Below are 19,926 nucleotides of genomic sequence, written 5' to 3'. Positions count from 1 at the left end.
ACGACAGTGAAATGAGCTACAGTGGACTCCCGTTATAACGAAGTCCTCGGGACCAGCAGTTTTCTTTCGTTATATCGGAATTTCGTTATAACCGAACAAATAAACAATAGAAATACATAGAGTGGATGGCATTGCAGCCAAAATTTTTACTTCGTTATAACCGGAATTTCGTTATAACCGTGTTCGTTATAACGGGAGTGCACTGTATATAATGTGACATGACAATTCGCGAGTCTTGTGTTGATATAAATGAACGAAATCACTGAAAAAAATATCTACACGTGACTCATATTCTTTGTCAGGCAATCGAATAGCGAGAGTGCAACGTTTAAACATGTTAAAATGCCAATGGGAAAAATGAGCTTCAAATATCGAAGCTCCTTTGTTAAGAAAAAAAAAACCCGACAAAACAAAACACAAGTCACAAAAAGGACATCGTGAAGCTGCATTTTGACAACTAATATGATTATTTACATAGAATACGGCATGTGCCACGGTCACACACCTTGCTTAGACTCGCCTTTTTAGACGTAAATTTTGGTGGATGAATTTCACTTCTGATGAGCGAATGTAATATCATGTCTTTCTTGTAGTTTGTAGATTGTATTTTGTACATTGTTATTACAGCTTGATCGTCACATTGACATTATTTTACCGACACGGCAGTTCTTTTCACTGTCGGGATACTGTTTTACGGAAATTAGTTCTTATAATGGTACATACACCTACAGAATATTTTTACCACGCCTCGACGGGCAACTCATTCCGTGTGTAAGGACGCCCAAGGTTGTATTAAACGATGTGCAATTTCGTTCCTGATCTCCCTATCATTACAGGAGTATAGGCTGCTGCTAAAATACCGTTGCAATCCCAAGAAAACCGCTGGATTTTACGTTATATTGGTTGGGCTTTTAGGGGAGATTGCCTGTACATACCACTTTGAAAGACAGGAAAGCAAATTCTTCTCAAATCAGTAGTAACCTGTGATATATTCCCAACAATTCCATTTCAAACACGCTGTTGTTTTCCCGGCCTGCAGCTGCAGGCTATTAACAGCACAATAACAATATGAAGAGAAACGCGTACACTAGTACTATAGTTGAATGATTGAGAACAACAGTTACTGTAATCAAGTCAGTCTGCAAGAGAATCTGTGAACAGTCTACTGAGTATTGCAGAAGAAGAGGTGCGCAATAACCACGTGCTGTCATTCAACATGTGCGTGCCTGGGAAGAACGCAACTTTCATGTTCAGCTCCCACGCACGGTGTCATGTAAGATGTTCTTTGAGTGGTGGGAGACCGACGTGCAATCAACACGTTACGACGCGAAATGTACAGTTGTTTTCTTCTCTATTTTTTTTTTTTTTTTTTGAGAAGCACAGCGGTGTTTTCAAACACACTATGTTATGTTAGGTTGGTTTTCGAGGGGTGGGGTGGTGGAGGGGGAGGCGTAGTACAAGACTTTGAGCAAGGAGATGCTACATCTTTCAGTTTTTTCTCGGGATGCGCAGATTGCTGTAATTATAATTATGGGATATTACACGATGAGAGTTGAATTAAAACACGCAAGTAAACGTATGCCCACATACACGCACTGACATAAACACAAAAACACGATATAGTTTTGACGACATGAAATATACTGGTGATCTGTAATTTTCTTAAAATTCAATGATAAAAAAAAATCCTTCCATCTGCCACGTTTCCCTCTCTTCTACATCGCCATTAGGATCAATTTCAGGATCAAATTTGATCATTTCTTCCTCTGTTGTAATTGTCAAATACTATTACATGTACATGTATTGCTCTTTATGATAAACTAACTTAAACTTGGATGGAATTGCCGAATAACCAACCGTTTGACCTTTTTTATTTTCGGTTAGATTACGAATGCCATTACCAGCAAAGAATAAGGGGAAAAAACATTGACGACACTAAAATAAAAGCGAAGAGCTGATTGTGCGTATGCAGTCTCTTCGGATAGAAGAAACTTGACCCCCCCCCCCCCCCCCACACACACACACACACACACACACAACACACACTTGTGGGCATTTCCACAAAAACAGTTGCCAGACTCCAGGTGCTGGACGAAAGAATGCGCGCACTTCTGGTAATAAACAGCGTATGACATAGCCTGGAAACATCGATCGAACAACGATCAGCTTGTAATTGGCAAAGATCATGATTCTAAGCAACACATCATGATTGTGTATAGCTTTTCTTTTGGCCCATACTAGACAACATCGAACAGTCGATTATATATGCTTGAATACCAGTATTTTAATGCTCACTGAACTATAAAAGGGATTGATTAATCACTCAATCAAAAATGGAATTACAGAAATATTACTAGTATGAAGGGTCTCGTATGCCGAGACAAATTCACTACGAGAATGTTATGCAGCCGCATGCTTATTGAGAGCTACATGTACCCGATTAGACAGCAAAATCATGACAATTTCATGCCCCTCAAAACTGCGTATCCCTATTCAAAGTTCGAAGGAACTTTACCTGTGAAAAAAAAAAAAAATATATATATATATTATTATATATATACTGTAAATTTCCACTAAATTTTACTTAGATATTTTGGCTAGCAACTTTCGTTCGGGGTTTTTCTTTTCTTCATTCTCATTTTTATTTCTTTGCTCGTAAAAGACTTCTTGATTTCTTCAACTAAGTCATGAGGGGCATTCGATCCATCGAACTTGCAATAACCTCATTCCTTTGAATTGAGTGAAACCATGTGTTTCGTACGGGTGCTGTTCGTTATTCCGAAGGTTCGTTATTCCGAAGGTTCGTTAATCCGAAACACGCAAATTCCCTATACTTAGAGGCTCGTTAATCCGAAAATGAAAAAGGGTTCGTTAATCCAAACATTTGTGGCGTTATTCCGAAGATTCGTCAATCCAAAAATGAAATTCGGAGCAACGAACCTTCGGAATAACGAATCTTCGGACTAAAGAGCCTTCGGAATAACGAACCTTCGGAATAACGAGCTGTAATCGTTTCGTACTTCGGCACATCCACGCAAAGCGTGGCGTTTAGCGATCATGCATGTGGCAGACTTTCAGATTATAGTTAGGGGAAAAGAAACTGGAATAATATACTTCGGAAATGGTGATGTTTAAAGTTAAAGCTTGAAAACAATGCATGTCTATGTTTTATAGTAAACGATAATTAAAAATACCCAACAAAGTTTTGCATTCGCTCTCACAAAAGCTCGCTTGAGAAGATCAAAGTATCCCCCTCTCCTGAAAGGCAGTTGGAGTTTCCGCACCCCCCCCCCCCCCCTTCAGAAGTATTTGGAGATCAGATATTGCGTCCTTGGTATAACATCAGATATTGCGTCCTTGATATAACATAAAGCAATCAATGAACGCCGAACATAGGAATCTTTATTCTTAGGGCAAAATACGAATTTTGGAGCTGCTGAGTATGTCCCTACTAATTTCTGCTTACGAGCACATAATTCTGTGAGGAATTCAAAGTTGTATTTGATGAAAATTTGTTTTGAATTACGAACCTTCGGAACAACGAACATCATCCCGTTTTGACTGGAAGGGACTGGCATTTGTTTTTACCGTTTGGAATTGCAGATCGGTGTGTAAAGAAAGAGTAAAATATGGCCACCACGTAGTATTTTGGGGAATTCTATCCGGACTCTTTGTGATGGAGTTTTCCGACAGTTCATTATTCCACAGGGAAAGGTTCGATAAAGGGATGGTACATTTTGTTTGAGATGGGACTAGATGTTTTTTTTTCTTTTAGATGAGAATCTCTAATGAAATAATAGAGAACACATAATTCTATGAAGAATTCAAAGTTTAGTGATGAGAAATTGGTTTTTAAATGGCTGAGATATCAGGGAAGTGGAATAAAGCAGTTCAAGAAAAAGTTATAGACCCACTTTGACGATCGTTTGTTTTACACTGTTTTTATATCAGCCATTTCAAAACAGATTTTGCTCAAATGAATGTTCAATTCCTCTTAGAATTGTATGTTCTTCAACATTTCATAAAGGTTGCTTGTGAGTATCTTGCTATGAAAAAAAAATCACCCAATATATTATACCACTCCTTTAATCGAATTAAGACAAACTTATACAGCAGTGAATAACCTGCGGCGAAAGACGGGGGGGGGGGGGGGGGGGGGGGGGGGGGGGGGGGGGGGGGTCATCGTTATAACATGATGATGAGAAGGGGCTGATAAATGACAAGGGGAACACGCAGCCCATTATTTCAAAGAGGATGATCAGGATCAGCAGGCCCGTAGCGGGGGTGGTGTTAGGGTGCGTATACATTATACGCCACCCCAAAAAAATAAATACTGTAAATAAATAAATAAATATAAAATAAAAGTCTGGAAGGTCCACTTTTTCAAAAAATACCGTAAGACATATTCATAAGCCTCATCTGTATGCACTACTCCAATGTCCACTGTCTCGTTGGATGACCCCGACACCTGACCACTCGGTACCCCTCACCTTACCTTCGCACACAAGTGTGGAATAATGAAGTAACCTATATATAAGAAGCAGAATTTTTTTTTTTCATCATCACAGTTTCGTAAGAAGGGAGAGGAAGAGGAAAAAATGAAAATAACAATGATAAAAGCAATTCCACATATTCAGATTACGATTATATTCCAGTTCGTCTCTTGGTGTATATCGTGTATTCGTGTGTGAATTTACGCCTACCGATTGTAGTTCGTTATTCCGAAGGTCCGTTATTCCGAAGGTTCTTTAGTCCGAAGGTTCGTTATTCCGAAGGTTCGATAATCCGAAAAAGTGATAAGGTTTGTTATTCCGAAGGTTCATTAATCCGAAAATGAAGTAAGGTTCGTTAATCAGAAAAGGAAACAAAGCTCGTTATCCCAAATGTTCGCTACGGACCCAATTTCATTTTCGGATAAACGAACATTCAGAACAACGAACCCTATTTCATTTTCGGATTAACGAACCTTCGGAATAACGAACCTTCGTAATACCGCCACAAAATGTTCGGATTATAACGAACCCTTTTTCATTTTCGGATTCTGTAGGTATTATAGGGAATTTGTGTGTTTCGGATTAACGAACCTTCTGTCAGCTTTAAACGGGTATGTGCGTGATTCTGTATAGGTGTGTGTTTTCATTTAATTTTCATTCCTTGATATCTCCATTTTTAAAACTTTTTGTAATGGAGTATACGCTGATGAAAACATTATCAAGTCGCGACTCGACCACTCACCTATCATCTTAACCCATCTACGCACACACGTACTCTCTAAAAAAATCGAGTGAAAATATTCACTCTTAAAGGAGTGAATACAAAAAGAGTGAATTTAGTGTGAAATTGGAGTGAATTTTGAATGCAAAGTTCATTTTCACTCATTTTGGAGTGACCTCAGGGATCACTCGAAGAATTTGGAGTGATCCCTGAGGTCACTCTAAAACGAGTGAAAATGAACATTTTCACTCAAAATTCACTCGAAATTCACTCGAAATTCACTCTTTTTTGTATTCACTCCTTTAAGGGTGAATATTTTCACTCGATTTTTTTTAGAGAGATTCAAAGAAGCAGATATTTTTTCTTTCATCACAATAATGTCAGGAGTAGATATAAAATTCATCAATTCCACAAATAGAGATTACGATTGTATTCCAGTTTGTGAATCGTGTGTTCTTGTGTTTGTAATTATGTGTTTACATGCACCTCAACATAACACCATTTTTTCAACATAGGCCTATACATATGGTTACAATTCGTTATTCCGAAGGTTCGTTCTTCCGAAGGTTCATTAATCCGAAAATGAAATAAGGTTCGTTATTCCGAAGGTTCGTTAATCCGAAAATGAAATAAAAGCTCGTTATTCCGAAGGTTCGTTACGGACCCTATTTCATTTTCGGATCAACGGACCTTCTGAATAATGAACCCTATTTCATTTTTGGATTACCGAACCTTCGAAATAACGCCACAAAATGTTCGGATTAACGAACCTTCGGAATAACGAACAGTACCCTTTTATATATGAACTAACGAACCATCACAAAATCGAACCTTCATTTTGGATTGGCAAACCTTCGGAGAATTTAATAGGCCATATCATTCATCATTTTCGGATTCACGAACCTTTGGAATAAAGCACTTTCAGAGCAACACGCTCTAAAACCACCCTTTTTATTCTGGCATTGGGAGAAAGTTCAGAAAAGAATAATCTTTGAGGTATAAGAAATCAGTTTCATTCTTATTCGACACTATCGATGATTTCTAGGCGTAGTGTTCAATTTCCGACAAAAAAAAAAAAAGAAAAAAGAAGGAGGTTCGTTATGCCGATGGTTCGTTATTGCAAATCCGATACACGCAGATTCCCTCTGCCGACTACATAGAAGTTTGTCAATCCGAAAATAATCAACAAGGTTCGTTTATCCCATTGCACTTGTGGCATTATTCCGAAGGTTCGTTTCTCTGGAAATGAAATAAGATTCGTTGATCAGAGAATGAATCACGTCGTACGAAACTTTTTCTGATAAACGAACTTGCAGTATACCGAATCAATTTTCGTTATCAAATGAACGAACCTTCGATCCTTTCTTCCTCTCATTTTTTTTTTATATATTTATTTCTTTTTTATTATCGAACCTTCTGGTTATTAGGGATAATCAAGAAAAGACAAAATCCTTGAGGCAAGATAAGTTAACATACATGGTTCGACATAGTTTACTTTTTATCGAGGAGTATGGTATGGCAGTGAGTGATATCTTACAAGGAGGTATGGAAAACGTGGAGATATAATCGTAACAAATAAGTATAGTATCTTTTGGTTTAGAATGGTTGATTTTTTTCAGGCACGGTATACATTATTCCGTTGAAAGGAAATTCTGATGTTTCGTTATTTCGGGTGCATGTACGTCACGATACCGACACCCACGAGTCATATTTACATAATATACAGTCCAGGAGTCATACACCTCACGAGTCATACAGCCCTGAGTTCGACATAGATGATGTCCACTGGCGGGGAGGGAAAATACCGAATGTTCCATCCGAAGGGTTTGGAATGCTATTGAGGGAGGTTATAAGTCCCCAGACGAAGTCGAGGAACTTACAGCCTCCCGAAATAGTGTTTCAAACCCTGATGGTGGAATGTTTGGTACATGTTCCCGACAACGAAAGTCATTATCTGTTAGATTAGGCCTTTATGGGTTAGTCAAATTATCACACTTTCGTACGCATTACAATTATCGGTCATCTGCTTTAATTTTCACATTGTACGGAATAGGCAAATTTATATCCTATCGATTGCGTGAAAAATATGATCGTACAATCGTTTGGTATCGTTTGTCATTTCTTACGTGAAAATGTTTTCCCATGGGAGAGCATTACAAAAATGTTCTGCCCATGGGCGAACATAACCAATGTGCCTCCATCACGTGACTGTGTTTAGCAAATCAATCAAAACCGGTATTTGAATAACCCATTTAACGTGAGCAAAAAAGGCCTAACGAGACCGACACATTAAATCCCGTGTTGTATATCCATCGAACTCGTGAACTGTTTTTATTTATGTCGAACTCGTGAGCCGTTTTTACCGAGTGTCGAACTCATGAACTTCATTTGCCCAGCGTCGAACTCGTGGGCTCTATGACTCGTGACCTGTATGACTCATGGACCTGTTTTCAATGTCGAACTCGTGGGCTGTATGAGTCGTGGGTGTCGGTCTCGTAGGATGACCCCGTTATTTCGAATCTGAAACACGCAAAATCTCCAGATGTTTGTTAAAGAAAATATAAGGATTCGTTAATACGAATATTACTGTGGCATTATCCCCAGGGTTTGTAAATCTGAGAAAAAGTTTGTTAATCTTAGAACGAACTCTCATGTATAGGTCTGCGTGGTACGAAACTTATGGCCTATTAGTTTCGGGATTGAGGAATCTTCAGAATTACACATTGTGTTTCGCTTTCGAATCAACAAACCTTCAAAATTACTTAACTTTTCTTCTTCTTTTTCCATATTTTGTTAAGCGAACCTTCGGAAAACCGAAACTTTTTTTTCTCTCTTTCATTTTTTTTTCTTTATTAAAAAAACAAAACAAAAACAAAAACAAAAAACTTCGGATTGTGAACTGTGAGAAACGAACAGTTACTGTTGTTTTTTCCCTGATCAGTGGTGATAATTGAGGTAAGATATAATTCAGTAGAAAAGAAAATAAGGCACACAAAAAAACAAGTTACTAGTATTTGAATCCTGACATCAATTAATGTTTTTTTTTTCTTTTTACCGATAAATGAAAGATCAGACAGATAAGAAATGAGAGGAAAAAGAAAAAAATAGCCTGTGATAACGAATCGTATTAAATGTTTGACATCCTTGGTCTTCGCCCTCGGTCTTCGATTTGCTTTCCTTACCTGTCCATCCCGGGTCCCCCAGGCCCCAGACTGCTTATAACCTCCAGGAATGCACCAGTGCGCGCGGTTTCCTTTGTTGAATGCTCTCTATTCTACCGCCCCACCCTTCCCCCAAGTCTGGCACCTTGCCATCGTGGGATTTTTCATGTTTTCCTTCTTGGTCAAGTTGGTGTTCACAACTTTGTCTACGTGACTGCGTTCTGTTTTGTTTCTCCGAATTCGCTGCGTGCTCTACAGACACGTGGTGCACAAACAGTTACTGTATGGCTGTTTACGAGGGGGGTCACCTATACTCAGCTGCAAACAGCTTACGGCGAGCAGAAAACGCCAGTTCTCTGCTGGTGGTTACTTTTACTGCCAAAAATTGGGCTTTGTCACTACGGAATACTATTCACACACAAATTGCATTGGAATATTCAAGTACATTGTATAACTACTCGTACTTCCGATCATAGCGATCTCTCGAGTGTTCGTGTTTCATCGAAAAGTAAGTGTTAGAAAGTTGTTGAAACTGCGTAGCAGCGCTAGACAGTCGTTAGTTTAGGGCTTCCGTATGCTCGATTTTTATGGGTTTATTGATATTGGAGCTCAGGGAAAATGTGGGGGAAAAGGATGACTTCAAAATAATTTGCTTGCCCGATTCGGTCAAGCATTTTTTTTTCCTTGTTCCAAAACGCTTGCCCAACTTTACTACTAGCTTGTTTAGTATGAGAAAGTGTGTGATAGATTGCTTCACATGTCATGATCGTACTGTACAAACTCAAAGAAAAAAAATTACTCGCAATTTTCCTGAAAGTGAGATCGAACAAAAACTTTAAAAAGATAAAATTAGATAAAAAAATGTCATGATCGCGCTGGAGAGAGCCCAAAGAATTTGCTAGATTGTATATTTGTAGTCAGACAAATCACACGCAGTTTTGCTGAGCATGATTTCGAAAGAATTTGACAAAACTTTGTCATGATCGTGCTGTGACAGAGCTCAAAGAATTCGTAAAGTGCAAACAAGTCAAACGCAGTTTTGCTTATGTTGAGATCGAAAGAAAGTGTATAATGTTTATTAATACGATCGTGAGAACTCAAAAATTGAAACGCACCGTTACTAACCCCGCGTGAAACACACGAGCCGTTCAAATACACTACAACATGATACATGTAACGAGTGTATCGTGCATGCATCAAACGTTAGAAAGGTTGTGCCACAGAGATGATCCGATCGACGGGGAAAGGGTGTGCGTGCACCACTTCAGTATCTGCCCGTAGTTGCGTGCACACGAAGAATGAATCATGCCCGTCCTACCGCGGCAGGACGATCAGCGTCCTACCGCGTTCCTCCGCACGATTTTTTTTCCCCTGCTGCTGCGCATAGAAAAAAACGTTCAGCGCGTATACGCGTTCGGCAAATCGTCCTACCGCAAATTTGCGGGATCCCGCGGTAGAACGCTAGTGAGAATAAATATCCCTTCCCTAAGTGAAAACATTCTTTGCTAAAATCCTCTGTAGGATAATAATGATGATATTGAATGTCCTATTTTCGATTAATACAAGGAAATATTGGACTCGCTAAGCAAAATATTGGACTCGTCTTCGACTCGTCCAATATTTGTGCATAGCTCGTCCAATATTTCCTTGTATTAATCTCAAGGCCATCCAATATCATATAATTATTGTGATGATCTCAGTTGTGCACAGAATTCCAGGTGTTTGTTGATGTGGGAAGTTTATATGCGCGAAGTTAGGAGAAAGTTAATACTACGTTTCAGACTTTTAGAATCATGCAAAAACACAATAAATCTTTGAACAGTTAAATAGTTGACACCTATACTATTTTTCAAATATAAAACACATATCTGCCCCCTCCAAAAAAAAGAGAGAGAATAAAACAAAATGAAATGAGACAAATTGCATTGTCATTCATTGAAATTATGTCTGTTTACATGAAAATTGAATGAGAAGTTTGCAAAATAATGCTTGAATATATGCCATAATCACAGCAAGACATTGAAACTTATCCCCCCCCCCCAAAAAAAAGGGAAAAAAATTGAAACATTTTTTGATAAAGTGATTGCCTCCCTTTAATCACACAGCAAATCTCGGAGCTGAAGAAGGAAAACTTCAGCCTCAAGCTGCGAATCTACTTCATGGAGGAGAGAATGCAACAGAAGTTTGAAGACAACGACGATATTACCACAGTAAGTCACAGAGTATTGAAGGGGAATTACCCCATATGTACATGTAAACAACTTGTGTGAGGATTCAACAAATGCAGAAATATTTGTACGCATGGTGTATCCATGAAGTTTGAGGAAAATCAAGCAGTGTGTTCAAAAGTTATGAGTTTTCAAAGTTATGCTCAGATCTGTACATATTTCTGGACAAGATTACTGCAACAATATGTGATGTTACAGTAGGGTAATGGTATTTAAAGAGGATGCAAAGGGGATACTTCATATTTCCATTTTGCTATCATAATGAAAGAACACTTTATTAACCTCTTCAAGAAAGCAGGGGGAATGATATTACCCTCAATATGAATGTCAGTAACAAGTCGGGAATGGGTACTTTTCATGGAAAAAAAAAGTTACATTTTGTTGAATTCTCTTTCTAATGTCTTCATACCATTGCCCTCTGTGTATACTAGTGTGCATTCTAAACATTCTCTCATGCACACAAGTATAATGTTGTCATTCCCACAGTGTACAAATGATCCTCCTCGGTCTTATTAATCCCGAGGCGTCCAGGGAAGGCACAGGAGGAAGTGCCGACTTATGACGTCTCAAAGTGATGTGTGTGACCAGAAAAGGCTCAGAACCCATCATTTCTATAAAAGGGGGAAATCACTGGCCCATGGCATTGACCAATGTATTGACATTGTATGCATTGGAATTACCAGTGGTAATGACAGATTAAAGGGAAGTTCAAAACACATGGTCAACAGACAAGTGACAGCCCAAAACCCTTCCAAATAATCCAGTGTTTCTCGGACACTTTACACTGTAATGCATGCATATTGTGTTAGGAGCATTTAAACATGAGGTAGACAGTTCCGACTAGATTTGGGCACATTGATATTGCATTTGACTGCTTTCTTTGTAAAGAGTGATATATTTCAATGTCATTTCATAAGATTTAGTGCATAAGACTCTGGGAGCCATTTGCAGGACTGATAATGGACTACTGTTTACACCATATATTTCGCGAGTCTAAATTTTAGCGAATCGGGAATTCCCGATGATTTCGCGAGTGGTTAAATTCACAATTGTGGAGTCCTGTACTGAACGGAGAAGTGTAAACGCGTACATCACATTCACATCGGGATCAGAGTCAATATTTTCGCGTGTCTGTAATTTCGCGAATAGCACCTGACTCGCGAAATTCGCGAAAATAAAAACCTCGCGAAATATTTGGCGTATACAGCATAATGAAATGATTCAAAACTTGTGTGAATTGAGAATATACAACTTTGTGGTTGGGGAAACTTGAGCAAAGTCAGGCACACATTTTGAAGACTAAGTATTCATAGACAGTTGATCTGTATGTATGCAAAACAATGACCAGTACTGTCAACGGGGTTAACTGAGTCAGTGAGCAAGAGAAAGTGAAAACAGAAGCATTCCAAAATGGAAGTTAATCCAGGAAACTAGCCAGCCAAATCTATAATTCTGCTCAGTGGCATGCAACCCATATTACTCCCATGTCATGGATCATTTTTCTAAGTTTATCATCGAGTGGAATTTGCTTCCACAGGAAAGATGATAGGATGAGATTTTCAAAAGCAGGATTTGGGGAAAATGGGCTGCCAGCATAATCCAAACAAACAGATGGATCATGTGTCTGACACAACTTCTGGCACAAATAAACCTGGTATTTATTGCCATGGTCACCAATGGATGCACGATAAAGTACAACAACAGCATCCATCAATCATATAAATGATATATTGAGGAAAATGGCAAAGTGACAAAAACAAAAGCCTTCCGTTGTTCCAAAAGTGCAACTGTGATCTGAGTTAAATATATTATGTTTTTTTATTTTTTATTTTGTTTTATTATTATCATTATTTTATCATCTTTTTTTTTTTTTTTTGCTCAATGAGAAGCTGATGTGGCTCAGTGGTTAAGACCACAGACTACAGACAGTATCACTCGTGAGGTCACTGGTTCAAGTCCCCTGGCTGCGATGTTTGCGCCCCTTAGCGATACACTTTTAATATCCTCATTGCATAGTCCTTCAAACAGGATTTAAAGAATTTGTAAAGATGTTGATCCGGTGGTTGCTTGCTTACAAACATTCGGTACTTTCCTAGCGGTCACACATCAATTCAAATCAAATCTTATGTACTTTAAAACAAGGGCGGGAAGTGACGGCAATGAATGTCAACGATCATAATTTACCTCATTTGAATGGCTTATAAGCCTCCTCTAGAATTAATTAGTAAAGTCCTCAACAACACTTTAAGTGGAATGTACATAGTTTATTTTGCAATGTTATCTACAGCCAAATTTTCGTTCAATGTGCCTGCCATTCAAGATTGCTTGGGAAAAGAAAGATCAGCAAGTACTGTGAACAAGTCTCAGCTTACTGGTATATTTTACAAACTTCTTTAAATTTACATGGCTTTGAAAGACAGTATTTTCCAAAAGCATTGCATCATTGTAGTCCCAGAGTATAATGTACAGTAGGTTTTACACTGGCATACAAAGAGTTAAATGCATATCAGCCAAGCAGTGTGAGTAGAATAAGGTCATGTGCAACAACGGAGTGGGTGCCATTAGTTTGCCCCCATTAGTCACCGAGTCACCTGTTTAGCGCTCTATCTCTCCTTCCATTGTTTGAGGCAGCTCCAAACTGTCCCCCCCCCCCCCCCCCATCTCTCTCTCTTTCTGATAGCCTGTAACTTTAGTAGTTTGTTGTTTCTGTAGGTGGCATAACCTAATATAGAACTATAGCTTGAGTCTGAGGTCAACACATGCTTCCTGGGTGGAGTGATCCATAGTATGTCATTATCGTTATATTTTATCGCTATTGCTGTTCGCAGAAACAGGCACATCTCGCCTACTGTTAGTGCAGGTTTCATCAAAAGAAAAACAAGTGTAGGGCTTTTACAGAGTAGATATGATGAAAGACATAATTGCCTATTTTGGAAGGAAGGAAGTTTTGGCAGTTCACGTCTTTCGCTTTGAGATAAACAAGTTCAATATCACTTTATCATCTCCTCTGTTTTTGCAGAGCAGGAACAAACAGTGACGAAACAAAATTATCAAAAAGAGATGTTTACAATTATCATTTTTTGAGATGTTTACAATTATGTTTTTTTTATCCAGACAAGAACAAAAACATGCACTTACAGGGAAAAATACTGTACTCGTTGAACCATAAACTTTTCATGGTTATGTTTATTGTGTCCGTGGGCGAAGCTCAATTCATGCAAAGTGGATGGATAGATTCACATCCACCCTCAACATTTTATCTTTCTCCCTTTATTTACCAGAACATCGAACTCAAAGTAGAGGTCGAGAGCCTGAAGAAGGAGCTGACTGAGAAGCAGCAGTTGCTGGTGAAAGCATCGTAAGTTTTGTGATGGAAGAGATGATGATCTAGACGCAGAAAACGCAGCTAACATTAACAATATTAGGCCTATTGATGGTATGAAAAATAACAGGTACATGTACATACCCCAGCCAGTTAGTAGTAATATGTTTGTTTATAAAGGAGAAAATTTTATTGTGGACTTAATGAGAGTTAGAACTATACTCCACTTGTTGAGGACCACCCAATTGTTATTTCTTTTCTCCCTGGTCATAAATCATGTATTAGCTAGTCACACAATAGGACAAATACTTTTGATATGTTTTATTTCAGGGGGTTATTAAAAATCAGATTTTTGTTTCATTCACTGTGGAAAGATTTGGAATCTCACGTACATTAAAGAAGTTATATAAAACTGTAGACACTCCTTCAAAAAATGAGGTAATCAAGGCGTGTTAGGTGATTTGCTTCAAAGAATAAACACCCGGAACTATTAAAGTTGTAGATGGGTATTAAGTGCTCTCATGCATTCTGTTCCTAGAACAGGGATAGGTAAACTATATCAGGAGCCATACTGAGCATGAATAGTGCTTGAATGGAACACATTGTATTCCTAAAATAGCTTCTTTTGTGTGTTCGCATCCTGTGTGCAACCTTGGGTTGCTGCATACCAACACAGAAACATGGAATATCATATCAAATATTGCATCACTTACACAGTAATTTCAGTTTTGAATTGGTGTACTGTACGTTCCATATGATGTTTTGGTCCATGTGTAAAACCTAGACGTGTTTGAAAAGACATTAAAGAATAACAAACATGCGTACACACAAACAAGCCCATGAAAGTATATATTGTACATTTGTGGTGACAAGATAAAGTTCGATAATTGGCAGCATAAAACCTCACTGATATCCTTTCGCTGTCTTATCTCACAATTGTGAGTCATGAACATATTACTCATCCTCACTCCCCAATTACCAGAAGTACCCCTTGTCCATTGATAATCTCAAATGCGTCAGGGCAAAGTGACCTGCATTTGCGCAGGTTCAGTCAAAGTTGTGATATATATTTGACCATTTGGTTCGTGGTTTGTTTTTGTTTTTCATGTTTTATTCTGGAGTGTCCACAATGCTTCACACAAGTGTACAAGTGTACTGTACACGTAAGATGTAACCTTGTACCATGCCATAAGCATGAGTGGCTTACGTACAGGTCGTTCACCCTCACAAGGTATTCCCGGTCAGGAATTGTATGTCGATGTCACTGACAAATTTTAGTCTCACTCCATGCAAAGTGTTGTGCAGCCATCCAGCATATTCTCTTCAGGATTGCTGTTTGCGTGTGTGCTCTACAGTTACGTTCAGTTCTCATCACTGCAATGCCTGAAAATTAGCTGGTACCTCTGTAAAGATATGTGCATTTATAGATTAGTAGACTTTAGTTGTATTAATCATATACCTACCTGCATGTTGGGTTTGTGATATAAGCAATGATATGTTCCATATTTAGATAATTATGGATTAGGTGGAACTACAAGAAGTTCACACAGGGTATTGTAGCTTGAAGTAGCATCAGATTCTGTTTCTATTTGTATCAAATATACAAATGTTTAGTAAAGCTGATGAATTTACTGTGATTCAGTTTAACAAGTACTGATGAGCTGCCCTCATTCTTCACCTGATATTTCAAACATATAATTGCCATCACTCATCAGTTAATTCATTTAATCTAGGGGATCTAAAGTACAACACTCACTTCATCTCTGTTCTGCCTGTCTCAGATTAAAGCTGTAAATTGTGTCAATTACGTCGATGAAGGTGTTACTTCCTTAATTAAAAGTCACTAATTAACAGCGATGAATAAGGCACGGACAAGTTGTTTGAATGCATAGTGTGAGTTGGGACTATTGAATTATGCTTGGCTTTCTGGAATGATGACATGCCTTTATTGATAAAGGAAGTTTAACTATATTGAGAACAAAAACCAGGTATTAAATGCCACCTTAGTGACAAAGTGTGCAACTATTGTTACAGAGAGGGCGTGGAAGTTTTTTATGATGTTTCTTTTGTTTTCATCTTTTCAGCAAGCATACAGGACTTGTCTAAAATCACATGCCTTTATTTTGATGCTTCCTTTGATTTCTCCTTTTTGATGATGTGATCAAAAAAAAAAAGAAAAAAGAGAGAGGATGAGTGGAGATAGAGTGACATTGTATATGGAAAAAGAAAGAAACAGCAACCAATTTCATACCTAGATTGTTATTAAAAGGACTTTTAAGTGTACCCTCTTAAGACTTGAAATACTTGTAGGCTTCCCAATTTCAATCTGTTAGATATTATTTACCAGCAGTGACTGGCAGAACTGAAGAGTAGTACTATTGGCTTTTATCCTTGTCAGGTACCATTTTATTTCTGTATTTGAATTATACTCTAACATATACACTGATTTATTGGTTTTTGATGTCTTTATTTGATTTTGTAATTTATTCCTTCTTTTTTTGCCGTCTACTACCTGTAATGTCACAAAGAGTTCATGCCTCTTCTCACCCCAATCACATCATTCGTAGGAATGCTGTGGAGAGTCTTGCCCATGAGAAGGAGGTACTAGCAGAGAAGCAGACTGAAGACAAGGAGGACGCCCTCAATCATCTGCGGGAGCAGCTGGAGGGAAAATGCCGCAGAATTCAACAGGTGAGTTTGGACTTCACCAATATACATGAGTTCTCAGCTCAGTCCATCTGCAGGGAAGAGCACTGGTGGGGAATATAATCTGCTCATGTTTCCAGTTAATTGTTTGTGCATATACTGAACACCAGGACCCTGTTGCATATTCAAAAGATACATCCACACACAGGTCAAGTATCAGCCAATCAGAAATCAGTAGTCATAGACTTATGTTTGATTTTCTGACTTATGTGTATGTTTGATCTTATAACTTTTATAGGACAGAACTCCGGTTCCTACTGACCACAGCTTACAGATAACATACGTATTAACACAAATACAGGCACATCAGACTCAGCCAAATTTTGATTAGTCTTCTTGATTTGTTTAGGTTTTCTAAAAAGAATGTTTACAGTTGCAACTGAATGGAACAAAGCGCAAGTTTTTTCCCATATTAGTGAGATGGGTCACAGATTACTCGGATTGCCAACAACGTGGAGATTTGACAGAGCTCTTTCTGCCAGACTTTGCATGCTGCCTTGGCAAACTAGGCCATCAGTTGATGACTGTATTGCAACTTAAGGATTTTGCCAACCAAGGATTTCCCTCAAACCTGTGCCCCTTTCTTGCTTTGAAAACTTTCCAGAAATAGTAACTAAAGCAACCAGAAAAAAAAAAAAAAAAAACAAATGTGTAAATATAGTATGTGGCCTTGCAAGCAAGCGAATACTCAAGAAGCTGATTTGCCTGCTGACTGGATAACTAATATTTGTATTATTTGATACCACAATGCGTCTTCTTTACTCCCAAGATGCAAAATTTATTACATAAAATCATTCAAACACAATCAGTGTTATAAAACAAAATATCTTGAAGTTAAATGCGACAAATTTAACCATTCTGTCTTGCACAAAATATCTGTTTTGTTTTGAGTTTTACAAGCAGGCAGGTAAAAGGCAGTTCAAAGTTATTCTCCCCCCCCCCCCCTTTTTTTTTTTCTCGTGTAACAAGTTTGTTATCTCGGATAAAACCTCAGTTAAGGCCCGAGAGTGAATTTCATTAACCCTTGCACTATTTGTTTGCTATTGCAATGTGACCGTTTTGTGTTCAAACAGGAGCTGGATGAGATGCAGAGGGTGAAGGAGGGCCTGGAGAAGCAACTCAGCAACGCGGAGTCCACGCAGGAAAACCTAGAGGGCGCCCTTCACAGCAAGAAAATTGAAACGCAGAAGCAGCACGCCAACAACAAGGAACTGCTTGGTGATAAGGACAGGTAGGTTAAGTTCAAATATTGTGATTTTTTTTTTCCACACAGCTCTGCAGCAAGGCTATTCCCTTTTGAGTTCATAAACTTTTACCGTACTGTGTATGTACCAGAATTGAAATAAAGGCTAGCCCCAAAGCAAAGAAGAGGGAATTCCTGCCTGAAAGATCATCGGGGTGAAAAACCGAACACGATAGGAGTCATTCTCAGTAACAGTTTAACGCTAGTTTAAGTTAGAGTCATCTTGTAAAGGATATGTGGGTGGAAACGAGCAAAAAGTCACATGTGCGTCAACCTGTCCTTTGAGGTGGCATCGATGGTCAGTGAGGTCACATTTATGTCTGCACCTGCAAAAGTTTGACAGTGCTCCAAGTCAGCATGCTGTACCTTGCATACAATGTTAAGAATGGTCAGATCTACAGTGATAGTATAGTATGGGGTGGGGTGGAGGTGGAGATGATGTTTGTTCGTGTAGTATGATGGACATGTGCCAAGGTTCTAAGTGGAGAGCGCGAGTCATTCGTTAACCACGCTGTGACCGGGAAATACGCACATCCCGTCCAAGATAGAGTCCTGTTATGAAATTTGGACCACGCTTTGCGGTGCCATCGTGACCACATTTATGTGGCATGGATGCTGATATCAGTGAAGGCCAAAGGAACATGTGGAGAGGTATCTAGAATTCTAAAACAATTACAGAAATATATGCCATCCATTCAGATCCACAATTGTTTGTTTTTGTTTCGTGCTGTAAAAGGTAGGTCCCCAACATCTTGACAGGAATAATCAATTATCGGTATAAACATTTGTGGCATGCCTGAGCTGATTCTTACACAGGGTTTTGTTTGCAATTTATTGATAATCTTATATACAGAGAATAGGCAACTGAATTATTTTGTTCTTCTTGTGGAAGGAAAAGTAGAAAGAGGAGTGAGGAAAGGATAAAAAAAGAAAGAAGATATTTTTCACTAGTTATTTGATTAGGAAAGTTGGTATTATGAAGAACTTCTTAATCTTGTAATGCTATCACCAGCCATGCCAGCAAACATATGCTTTAAAAAAAAAAAAAATAGTTTTGGTAGGCTGGGGTGCAGTATCTATCACCTCCGGACTTAAAATAGTGAGACATAATCTGTTCTGTCAGATGATATGGGCCCCCGCTGTGGCTGATTGGCGAAATGAGAAAGAATTAAAGTTACAGCCTTGACCTGATGCAGAGCGTCTTAAGCCTCAGTCTCGGTAGCAAGACGGGGCATTATTGGATTTTGTAATTTCATTTTGACTCTTAATGCCGGTAGCTGGAGGATGGCTCACAAAACACTCTGATTCACGGCTTACTGTGATTATGGCAGTTTGTGGAGAAGGGACCCCCCCCCCCCCCCCCCAAATGACTGTCATTTGTGCAGGTGTGACGAAATTTGGGAATCCACCTTCAGCATTCTGCTCTCAACAACTATCCCCTTCTTCCTGGAATAGTCGGTTGTTGAAAGGTAGTGGGCTCCTACTTACTAGTCACAAGACATGATGAGGTTCTGAATATAGCTATGCAACCATGTTCACAATCTGTGTTGCATTTTGACAGGGGTAAATGATTGTATTGGCTGCTCATGCTGTTTTTTTTATTTCTTCCCATAATATGACCCAGTACTTGCTGCCATTCAGGTTATGATTTTGTTGTTGTTATTGTTGTTGTTGTTGTTGTTGTTGTTGTTGTTGTTGTTGTTGTTGTTGTTGTTGTTGTTTTTGTTGTTGTTGTTTTCAAACTGAGGGGGGTCTTTCCACAAAAAAAAAAATGCATAATACATATTACCAATGCATGTTCTGTGGGTTGTTTAACACAAGACTCATTGTGTATTGTATAATGTCTCGTACATGAAATGAATAGATTTCTTTCTCTTTCTTTCTCTCTCTCTCTCTCTCTCTCTTTCTCTCTTTCTGATGTTTTGTTTTCTTTTGCCTTCTCTCTCTCTTATAGTTTTAGCGAGCCAAAGATCAAACAATATGTGAATGCTTAAACAGTTTAGAATGTGCTGCACTGTCATAATGCCTTAATCAAGAAAAGTTTATGAAAAT

The 19,926-nt window shown here is 38.5% G+C and overlaps 1 protein-coding gene across 1 annotated transcript in view; it reads left to right on the top strand.

The window, feature by feature from the left end:
- LOC139721668 (uncharacterized) overlaps nucleotides 1-19,926 on the top strand; it is a 118,263-nt gene that overhangs the window by 34,402 nt on the left and 63,935 nt on the right. Inside the window, exons 4-7 of the mRNA XM_071632999.1 lie at nucleotides 10,481-10,585; nucleotides 13,885-13,961; nucleotides 16,493-16,616; nucleotides 17,705-17,862. Coding sequence (XP_071489100.1) covers nucleotides 10,481-10,585; nucleotides 13,885-13,961; nucleotides 16,493-16,616; nucleotides 17,705-17,862 — 464 coding nt within the window. The remainder of the gene's footprint in view (nucleotides 1-10,480; nucleotides 10,586-13,884; nucleotides 13,962-16,492; nucleotides 16,617-17,704; nucleotides 17,863-19,926) is intronic.

This window comes from Diadema antillarum, unplaced genomic scaffold (assembly GCF_040938485.1).
Source record: "Diadema antillarum isolate AM-2024a unplaced genomic scaffold, OU_Dant_1.0 scf00000146, whole genome shotgun sequence".
Taxonomy (NCBI): domain Eukaryota; kingdom Metazoa; phylum Echinodermata; class Echinoidea; order Diadematoida; family Diadematidae; genus Diadema; species Diadema antillarum.
Note: the sequence above shows the minus strand (reverse complement) of the source record. Positions and strands in the feature narration are given on the sequence as shown.